At 31.4% G+C, this 11261-nt stretch overlaps 1 protein-coding gene across 1 annotated transcript; it reads left to right on the top strand.

Annotated features, from left to right (window-relative positions):
- The first annotated feature begins 1280 nt into the window (after positions 1–1280).
- LOC109815181 (protein JINGUBANG) lies at positions 1281–2592 on the top strand. The gene has a single exon (XM_020379825.3). The coding sequence runs from the start codon at positions 1317–1319 to the stop codon at positions 2541–2543; it is 1227 nt and encodes a 408-aa protein (XP_020235414.1). The 5' UTR covers positions 1281–1316; the 3' UTR covers positions 2544–2592.
- The last annotated feature ends 8669 nt before the right edge of the window (positions 2593–11261 follow it).

Below are 11261 nucleotides of genomic sequence, written 5' to 3'. Positions count from 1 at the left end.
ATTTTTTTAAATATTTATTAAAATATACAAGATTAAAAATGATGCACAGTAAATAAAAAGCGAGTTTCATTAATTTTTATAACTTTTAATAAATTTCAATCATTAAAAAATGTGTTATTACTTAAATGATACTTTCCTCTTACTTATATATAAACAAAAATTACTACAAAACTTTTTATCGAAAAATAAGCAAATTTTAGCAAAGTCAATATTATTTAATATTCTCAATCCAGCAATACTTCTAAGATAATAAATTAGAATACTATTTACAATAAATATAATCAAGATATTCTAGAAATTGTATTATATATTGTATATGAAATTGCAAAATTAAATACATTTTAATTTCTTTCTTAATTTATTATGCAAAATTAAGTTACTTTACTTATAAATAAATAGAGGGAGTAACATTTCTCTTATTACATATATTTTGTTGGTTAAACATATAATTTATTTTCTATATATGCCAGTAAATTCTTGATTTGAATCATATGAATAAAAGTTTATTAAATTCATTCTTGTGTATATAAGTGAAAGGTTGAGTTAAATCCTAAACCCACATTTTAAGAACTATCATAGATCCACTCTAAAAAAGATCATTTGTGATTGATACATGCACCAACTTTAATAATGTTGGACGTGAGGATGTGTATTGAAAAAAACTCAAACCCCACATGGATATGACAAATAAAGAATTTATAAGTGGAAGATAATTCTTATCTTACAAGTCAATTTTGTAGGGTTAAGTAGTTAAACTCATAATCCATTTTATAAGATGATATCAGAGTCATGTTTTGTAAGACCTATCAGGCCATTGAGGACTATGTGTTAAAAGTCCCATCAATTTTGTAGAGTTAAATTAATCTTAAACTCATATTATTATTATAAGAGTCATCTATTTAACCTATATTATTATTAAATATCTTACATATTTTTAATTTAATCTTTATATATCTACTAGGTAAAACTAACCCTCTTTCATTAGTCTTCTTATATATATAGATGGCACATTCTTAATTTTATTTTTACATATAAGAGCCTAAATTAAAAATGCATTATACATATAAAAACTAAATAAAAAAACGCATATATAAATCAAATTCACATTAATAATTATCGGTCAACATATGAGGTAACGTTAATATGTAAAGAAATAAGAAACTAATATATTTTTACGTATAAAAATAATATCTTGAAGCTGTTCCTGTTTCTGTATACTTTTCCCTCCTCATTCCACCAAATGGTGTACATGTATCACGACTATATATAATATTAGCTCATTTCGCTTTCTGGCATACCATTTTAACACATGAATCATGGAGTACCACCAATCTTATACTACCTCTTCCTCTTCTCACTCCAACCACCACACCCACACCCGCATCCCGGCTTCACAACACAGCCTCGTATCAGTTCCATCTCTCAACACCACCTCACAATCCCACCTCCACACCTACCACCACTGCCTCGCAACCCTCAAAGGCCACACCTCCTACATCTCCTCCCTAACCCTCTCCGGCAAATTCCTCTACACAGCCTCCTCCGACAGAGAAATCCGATCCTGGAACCGCTCCCAACCTCAAAACACCGCCGCCGCCACCAACACCGTCACCGCCGGAAACGGCGCCGTAAAGTCCCTCGTTATGCACTCCAACAAACTCTTCAGCGCCCACCAAGACCACAAAATCCGCGTCTGGAAAATCACCACCACCACTACCACCAACAACGATGACGACGACGACGAAAAGAAGGAACACGACCACCTTAAATACACGCACGTGGCGACACTCCCCACCCTCGGGGACCGCGCGGCGAAGGTTTTGATCCCGAAAAACCACGTACAAATCCGAAGGCACAAGAAACGCACGTGGGTTCACCACGTGGACACCGTGTCCGCTCTCGCCCTGTCCAAAGACGGAACCTTGCTGTACTCCGTTTCGTGGGACAGAACAATCAAAATCTGGCGAACCAAAGACTTCACGTGCTTGGAGTCTCTAACCAACGCGCACGACGACGCCATCAACGCCGTCGCGGTTTCTTACGATGGGCGCGTCTACACGGGATCAGCGGACAAGACGATCAAGGTGTGGGCGAAACCAGAAGGGGAGAAGAAACACGCGTTGGTGGAAACGTTAGAGAAGCACAACTCTGGGGTCAATGCCTTGGCTCTGAGCAGCGACGAAACCGTGTTGTATTCTGGTGCATGTGATAGGTCCGTTTTGGTTTGGGAGAAAGACGAAAGTGATGGGAATATGGGGTTGGTGGGTGCGTTAAGGGGACACACCAAGTCCATATTGTGTCTCGCTGTTGTGGCGGATTTGGTTTGTAGCGGTTCCGCTGATAAAACGATTAGGATTTGGAGAGGGGTTGACGCCGAATATTCTTGTTTAGCTGTTTTGGAAGGACACACGGGTTCGATTAAGTGCTTAACCGCAGTGGTTGACCACTGTAACCCCTCCCACTCCCAACTATCTTTTCTACTATATAGTGGCGGTTTGGACTGCCACATTAAGGTTTGGCAGATTTTACTTCCTGCTATCTAAATTACATATACAATCATTAACAGCGCTACCAGCTTCAATTTCTTTACAAGTTTTTCACTCTTTAACTTATCGTCATCTGGGTGTTTTCTTTTCCGATCATTATATATTAGAGTATTTTCGTTCAATATAGAAACTAATAAAAGTTTCACAAAAATACTAAATAGCGATTGAAAAAAAATTTCAACTTAAGTTTTTTGTATACACAAAAATTAAGATTTGAACATCAACCACTGAAAAAAATATCTCAGATAATCACATTAACTCAAATTATTGCCTTTAATAGACTTTAGTTACTATTTCTAATAATATGATTTAGTTATTATTTTTAGTAATAAGTTAATATGTTGTACCGATTTCTTGATAATTATACGATACATAAGTTCATTCTTCTTCTTTAGAGCTTTAAAGGGAAGTTGTCAAGGACAATTTAATTAGTCTTTCTGCCTATATTTTTCTTTGGAAATTTTTAATTTGTCTTCATTTCGATCGACTCCTTGGATTAATTAGAACTGCGATAGTTGTCCTCTACGGGTAAACTTTATGTTTGACTAAAAAGATGTTTGTGAGTGAAAATATAATTAAATGAAGCCAAATGTTTTATTGAGGTGGCGATTCTTCGTTCGCGGCCGACAATATTGTGAAGTGATGTACGTTGTTTGATGTGTGTTAATTAACTGAAAAATTATCAATCTCGGGTAGATTATCGGCACTTAAACACTGTAAGTATGATGAGTTGGGACATGTTGAATTAGTTGCGTACCTAATTGGTTAACGGAATATCGTATTTTACGATCGCAACATTCTTGGTTGAAGGAGGGTTTAGGTTATTCTTGCATCTTAACTTTAACTTAAAGACTTATTTCTTAACTTATTGAGATATGTCAAATTAAGAAACAAGGATAATTTATAGATATTTTTTTTTCTTAATTTATTGAGATATTTTTTTAAAAATAAAATTATAATGATTCAATGTCAAAATAGATAATATTTTAATTGAGAAAGTTGTCAACCAACTTACCATCGGAGTACGTTACAACCAAGGCTCGAAGATGATAAATTCTTGTATCCATAAACACACTTTAAATTGAAAAGGAATTTTAAAACAAATAAAGTAAAGAGTTTTAAGAATAGAATACTTTTAAGAGTGAGAATAAATAATAATTATTGCTAAAAATATATTTTTCACACTTTAAAAAAATTAAAATTCTAAACTATAAACGGGATTAAAATTAAGAAATTTTATTAAAACCATGTTAAACCATACAGTTTCAGGTCCTTTTAAGTTAATAATCATAAAAAAAATGTTAAGATAATTTTATCTAACAAATGTGATTATTTACTATTTTAATCAAATAAATATTAAAAATATCGTTAGAATGTAAAAAAAAAAAAAACACTAATTTTTAATGATATAAAAATAAAATTCTTTTTATATACTAAAATTAATAGATACTTTCATGGATTAAATATTGTCATTGTAAATATATTTAAATATTATATTTAAAATATAATGAATATATGTATTTTCTTATTCAGTTATAAATACGCCATTAACAAATTACAAAAATATTAGCTAAGACATGATATAAGTAATATAAACAATTATGATTATATAGTATTTTGTGTGGAAAAACATATTTTAAGTTAATTTTTTTTACATCAATTAATAGTAACTCTTTTCTTGAACAATTTGAGCAGCTGTATACAAATATTAAAGTTAAGAAAACATGGCAATTATGGGATATTTAAATTCAAAATTCCAGAAAGAAAGAAAAAGGTCATTAACTATTTAAGCTTGGATTATATACATGGGGAGGTATCCACTTATATTCCAACTGATCTTAATAAAGTCACTTCATTTGAAAACTTGCTTTTAATATTAAATTTTAATGATACAATCATTAAATTAAAAATTTTAATGAGTAGATCAAGTTTACAATTTTTATAAAATATAAAAATTATTTAATAATTCGTTAGATCGATTTAAATTAATGTATAATATTATATATATATATAGAGAGAGAGAGAAGGAGTCGTCAATAATCACTTAATGTATTTTGAAACTTTCTAGAGGATAGGGAAAGAGATGTCAAAACCTCTTGTTTATTCTCAATGTTTGTATGATTATACGAAGATAACGACAATATTTTCTTAATTATGTATATCTAATATGTATGTAATTAAGAATGATGTTTTATGTTGTTTTAAGTTGTTTCATGTTGGTTTGCTTGTGTTGGGGCGAGTGTTAGAGTTAAGACGACCCCCAGGCTTAAGTATTTGAGAGTTTTCTCAATTGAAGAGGGTTGATGTATATAAGGTGGATTTTGAGAAGTAAACTTCATAAATTCATAACTTAAGATTTCTAAAGAGAAGATCCCTAGAAACTTTGAGTTATTGTTCAAGCTTTAATTGAGTAACTCTAAGGTCATGGATCTTCCCTAATGCTAGAGATCAATGGATCTTGAATCCTAAGGAAGATTGTGGAGCTAAGATTCTTGAGAATCAAAGTTGGGGGAGCTCTTGTGAGAGTTCTAGAGAGAGTTTCTTCTACCTAGGGAGCTTAATAGGGGTAAAAGAAGCTATTGTAGTTTATGTATATTGCATAAACATTGTTGATGTTAATTCATGTTGATTAGATGGGTGAACTGTTGAGATTGGTGTATTTGCATGTTCTTGAGTTTTAGGAGTTTTTGAACCCAATTTGGGGATTTAATGATATATTCTTGTGATGTTGTGGTTGCATGTATCTTTAAAGGTGTCTTTTATGCTATGGATGTGCAGAGTTGTGCTTATGGGTTGCATGTTGAAGAGAAGGGTTGGGATGGTTGAAGGATAATAGTGAAGTGTGAACACTATGGAGGTGTTGCGTGCATATATACTCTCGTCGCCCAACGAGATGATGAGCTCGTTGGGCAAGTGTTTGAATATGAAGGCAAAGTTTCCTAGAACACATTCTCACTCAAAGATCTCAACTGTCACTCAATGAGAATGGTAGTTCTTGATGAACCCCTTGAAGGTGCGTCGAGCGATAGATGTGTCGCCCATCATGAGGTTGTGGTTGTGGAGGGGTAGAGTGGTAATGTTGCCCAACGAGTTAGAGCTCGTCCAATGAGAATATCCACAAAGGGTCAAGCTTGCTTAATAAGAATAACCCACCAATGAAAAGTCCTATTAGGGTTTGGGTGCCCGATAAGGCTATCCTCTCCCAACAAGAATCCCCTGTTTTTAAGCGTTAAGTTTCTTATGATTGATTTTGTTGATATGTTTGATGTTGTATTATGTTGATGACACTTTTGATGATTATAGTATGTCATTGATCATGTTTATGCTAATTATATATGTATCTTTCATATGCAATGTTGCATGCTCAAATGTTTGCACAAGCTTATGGTGGTTGTAATTGATCTGTATACTTATTCATGATGTTGTAATGAATGTAGGATAGACTTGAACCTCTAATTCATAGGGTTGAGTGTGGTGTTAGGAAGGTTGGATCCCCTTCACCATTTTTTTTATTTAAAAAAAGCCTTTAAGGCAACTTAAAGGAGAATGTTGAGTTATTCAACGAAAGATTCAACTTGTTTTGCTAAGATATTCAGTGGAAGATTCTAGATGGTCGAATCTTTGGGAGCCCTGGCCCATGCTTTGTGGTCCTAGATTGATGAGGATGTGTTTTCTAAGATCATTAATTGTTCTCCTTTAAATGATGTTGTGAAAATAGTGTGTAGCGAGCCACTGCATACTAACTATTGAATGCCCGTGTTTGGGTCTCTTGGACTTAGATGTTGAGTTGGCATTTAAGGTTGTGGGTGGTCACCTAAGGTGCACCTTGAACAAGTGTTGGAAAGATGTGTGGTATCTTGGGGTAAGGTAGTGGGCTAATTCCAAAGAAAGCTTGTTTTTTTAAGACCAATATTGTAGTAGACTCATCCAACTATTATATCTCGATGATAATACTAAACCTTTCGAGTCTATGTTGATGACACCTAGAGTGACTAAGACAGTTACTGTCTTGTAGGGTTGATTCGAGTAGACTACTCGTATAGAAGATCTCCATTGTGCATGTGTGACAACACATGATAACACATGATACAAGTAGGCACGTTCATATTCAATATGTAAGATTTAGCATATGATGACAAGTTTTTTTGTGGTTGTGCATGGTTTCCCTATGGTGGAATTGTGAGATGATGTGGGCAGTTTGAGGCTTGTAGTTGTATGGTTTGTTTATTCTTTATGCACTTACCTATTTTATATCTTAAGTTGTTGTTTATTAAGCTTACTTAATTGTTTGTTATATTGACTACAATAATCATATCTTGACATGGGATATGACCAGGTTTAGCTAGAAGATGATAACTTGGAGTTGTTGTGGCCATCTAGAGGATGGTGGAAGTTTGAGACATGTTGGTCTCTTGACTTTGTGGTTTTGTTGTTTTATGAAAACTCAATTATATAGGTGTTTTTGGATGTTTGTATATATATAGATATTATACATGTTTTTTTTTTATTGTAGGCCGTTAGGAGATTTTATTTATTGCATTAATGACTAAGATTTTTTTTTATTGTTTTGATTCTTGTCGATCACTAAGATCTTGAGTGTACACACACACACACACACACACACACACACACACACACACACATATATATATATATATATATATATATATATATATATAATGTCTTGATTGTGTTGCATGATAAACTTAGGATAAATAACTTATGTTTTTCACTACGTATTTATATTTATGTTTGAGTTGTGCTGGTGTGAGACCTATTGAATTGTTACAATTTTATTTTGGTGGGGGTGTATGTGACCCCCATATGACATTCGTTGATAGAAACCACACCACACTTTGCATGGTTATAATGTGTGAGTTCCTATAAGATGTTCAGTTGGCCAACTAGCCAGTTTGGTAGATCACGGAAAGAATGTATGCATAATATTTGCATAATCTTTTATGATAAATGTTACCTTAATTGTAGCCTATTTTCACTCATATTCTCATGTATATAGTTTACCAATGAATAAGAATCAGGCACGCAGGATTTCCAACATGGTATCACGAGCCTAGGTCTAATCCTAGTTGAACAAAACCTTAGCCGTCCCACCAAGCTCCACCACATCTCACTTCCTTACCCTTCTCTCTTCTTCCCCTCATAATCAATGGCCGAACAAACCAAATTCCATCCTGCCTTGGTCGTAAATAATGTGAAAATTTTCATCTCCATTACTTTTGAGATGGACAAGGGACACTACTCTTCGTGGGTGGAGTTGTTTAAGATACATTGTCGAGCATACCAAGTAATTGATCATATTATCCCACCAAAATCGAAGCTAATCGAGCAGGAAACACAAACAAATGCCGAGACTGAGAAAGCATTATGGTCAAGCTTGGATGCAATTGTCCTTCAATAGATTTATGGTACGATTTCCACTGATCTTCTACACACCATCTTGGAACCAGATTCAACTGCACAACAAGCATGGGAGTGATTGGAAAACATCTTCTAGGATAACAAAAATTCTTGTGTCGTTTACCTGGAGAATCAATTCACTCATGTTCATATGGACAATTATCCTAACATCTCGTCCTATTGCCAAGAACTCAAAACGCTTTCCGATCAACTCTCTAACGTTGGTGCACCGGTTTCAAATCAAAGGTTAGTTCTTCAATTAATTGCAGGTTTAAATGAGAACTACGATTGTGTTGCTACATTCATTCAACAGAGAAATCCTTTACCGCCTTTTTACGAGGCACGATCGAGGTTAATCCTTGAAGAAACACGCAAGGCTAAACAAGTCACTGCCATTGCTATAGCACTGTTGACACCGCCCTCCTCACCACCAACGGTTCCAACGATGATGCCTCTGCCTATGGACGAAATTTGATTGCAGGTTCTGGTAATACATCAAATCACAACAATAATGGTCTGAAACGCAGTCAAAGTCGCAATAATACTCGGGGTAAAGGAAAAGGTTGTGGTAACTACAACCACGGTGGTGGACAACAACAACAACAATGCCCATGGCAGCAACAATAGCATCCGTGGCAGCAACAACGTCCGTGGCATCAACCATCTCAACGGGCACCATACCAACCGTGGCCTTGGGGACAACAAGCATGGGATGCTACTCCACCTTGTCCTTACCCCACCTCATCTTGGGCTCGTCCACCTTCTGCTCATCAGCCTGAAATTCTCGGCAAGCGTCCACCTCAAGCATATAGTGCACAAGCGCCACCTCCTTCGACCTATGCACCTACCAACATTGATGCGACAATGCACCATTTATCTCTTAATGTTTTTGATGAAAACTGGTACATGGATACCGGTGCAACTTTGCACATGACTACATCTCCAGGTACTCTCTCCACTACTAGAAAAATTAAAATTTGTGACGAAAATTTGTGACGGATAAAATGTCGTCACTAATAGTGACGACTTTTGTGAAGAAAATTTTATTTTTGTGACGGACTACTTATTTTTAGAGTTTGTGACGGATTTTGTGACAGAAAATTTTCCGTCTCTAACAATTTTGTCACAAACGGGGTCACTAATAAAAAAAAAATATTTGCGACGGATTTAGTGACGGATTTTGATTCCTCTCTAAATATTTCGTCACAAAAACCCGTCACAAAATTTAATGAATAATTTTGTGACGGATTCTGTGACGGAAAATTTTTAAAAATTTTATTCAGTCACAAATTCCGTCACAATCTGTGAGGAATTATGTATCCGTCTCAAAATAGAAAATTTTATTGTACAACTATTATATTTAATAATTATGTATAAATAAAAAATATTTTGCTAAAAAAATAATTAAAAAATTATGAAACTAAAATATTTTTTCATCAAAAGATTAAAAATTAAAACATAAGAAATGAATTAATTTAAATAATAAGTTGTCATTTTGAAGTATAAGAAATTAAAATATGAATTAGGAAAAAAATTTTAATTTAAAAATACTTATGAAATTATAAAAAGACAATATTATTTTACATTTTAACTAAAAAAGCTAAAAATAAATATATAAAAGTATATTTATAAATTATATATAACTATATATATATATATAATAGTTGACGCTAGAAAATTCATTGTGCTTGATCATTTAATAAAAAGTACAATTAAGTCTATCAATAAATATATAAAAATATTATCATCATACTTTATAATACACTTAAATGGAATAATTTAATATAATTATATAATTAATAAAAGGTGAAAAAATATATAATTAATTATAAAGTGTATTTTATATATTATATAATACACTTTATAATTAATACTTGTATATTAGAAGAAAAAAAAGGTGAAAATAATATATATTATATAATTAATAAATCTGGAATAATTTAATTATTTTTTAATTTAAAAATTCGTAAAAATAAAAAATTAGAATTTTGTGACGGATTTTGAATTCCTCACAATTTGTGACGGATTCTGTGACGGATAATTTTTAAAAATTGTATTCCGTCACAAATTTTGTCACAATCTGTGAGGGATTATGTATCCCTCTCAAAATAGAAAATTTTATTGTACAATTATGTTAAAAGATAGATGAAAAAGAGAAGGATAATATATTTTTAATACAAAGATGAAACTATTACTTTGTAATACATTGTCATTTGCATTTATTAAACTTCTTTTAATTTTTATAAGTTTAAAAAATATTTATGATAATTTATAATATATAATTTATAAAATAATATATAAAAGTAAAAACATTCCTTAATAAATTAATAAAGATGTGACTCTAATATAGCATATCAATATCTGTGAATGCAAGTAATATAATATATATATATATATATATATATATATATATATATATATATATATATATATATATATATATATATATATATATATATATATGGTTGATGCTGGAGAATTTATGGCACTTGATCATTATTTTGGATTTAAGTGTTACATGTATAATTTTAATAAATATTATAAAAAAATATTTATAATATTTTTTATTAATTAAAAAATTAGTTAAAGGATTATAAGTATTAGAATTAAAGTTAAATTTATAAAATCATCTAGTAATCGAATATAAGATTTTAGTAATTGATTACAAGTTTCACAATCTAAACAACTATTTATTCTTTTCGTTTTTCCTCGTGTAACCGTTTCGAATAAATTGTTTTAATTTTCAAATTGTATTTATGCATTATAGTTTCGGAGTCTATTGTCCTTTTCTTTTTGGTGGATGATATCACACTGAACTCAGTCCGTACGTATTGGGTAGTTTGGTCCAATCAACATTATTGGATGACTTAATTATCAAAAGGTTTGATCTTTTCTTTTTATTTTATTTTTTTTTTGGAAAAATAATGCAAACAAATATAAGTTTAGTTTTTTTTGAAAATTTTTACTTAAGTGGTGTTATGAGAGAAATAAATTTTAAAATATATTTTTCATTTAATTATTTATAAAAATACTTTTATATTCAAATATTTACTAAAAATATACTTTTAATTAAAATATATTTTAAAAATTTTGTTAATTCATTATCATTCATTCACTTGATTAAAAAGTGATAAAATATAATTAATTTTCAATTAATTTAATAAAATAAAAATTCTAAAATAAATTATATTATGATTTTAATTATGAATCTATTTTAAATTTATTAGTTTGATGTTTAATGATGTTTGATATTATTGTGATAAAAATTGATATTCTTTCATATTTATATATATATTG

The sequence above is a fragment of the Cajanus cajan genome, chromosome 6 (assembly GCF_000230855.2).
Source record: "Cajanus cajan strain Asha chromosome 6, NIPB_CcT2T_4, whole genome shotgun sequence".
NCBI classification, from domain to species: Eukaryota; Viridiplantae; Streptophyta; class Magnoliopsida; order Fabales; family Fabaceae; genus Cajanus; species Cajanus cajan.
This window is presented reverse-complemented; position numbering and strand designations above follow the sequence as displayed.

Bases quoted from the DNA above. Each gene is read 5' to 3' on its own strand.
- LOC109815181 (XM_020379825.3), top strand. From the start codon at position 1,317: ATGGAGTACCACCAATCTTATACTACCTCTTCCTCTTCTCACTCCAAC.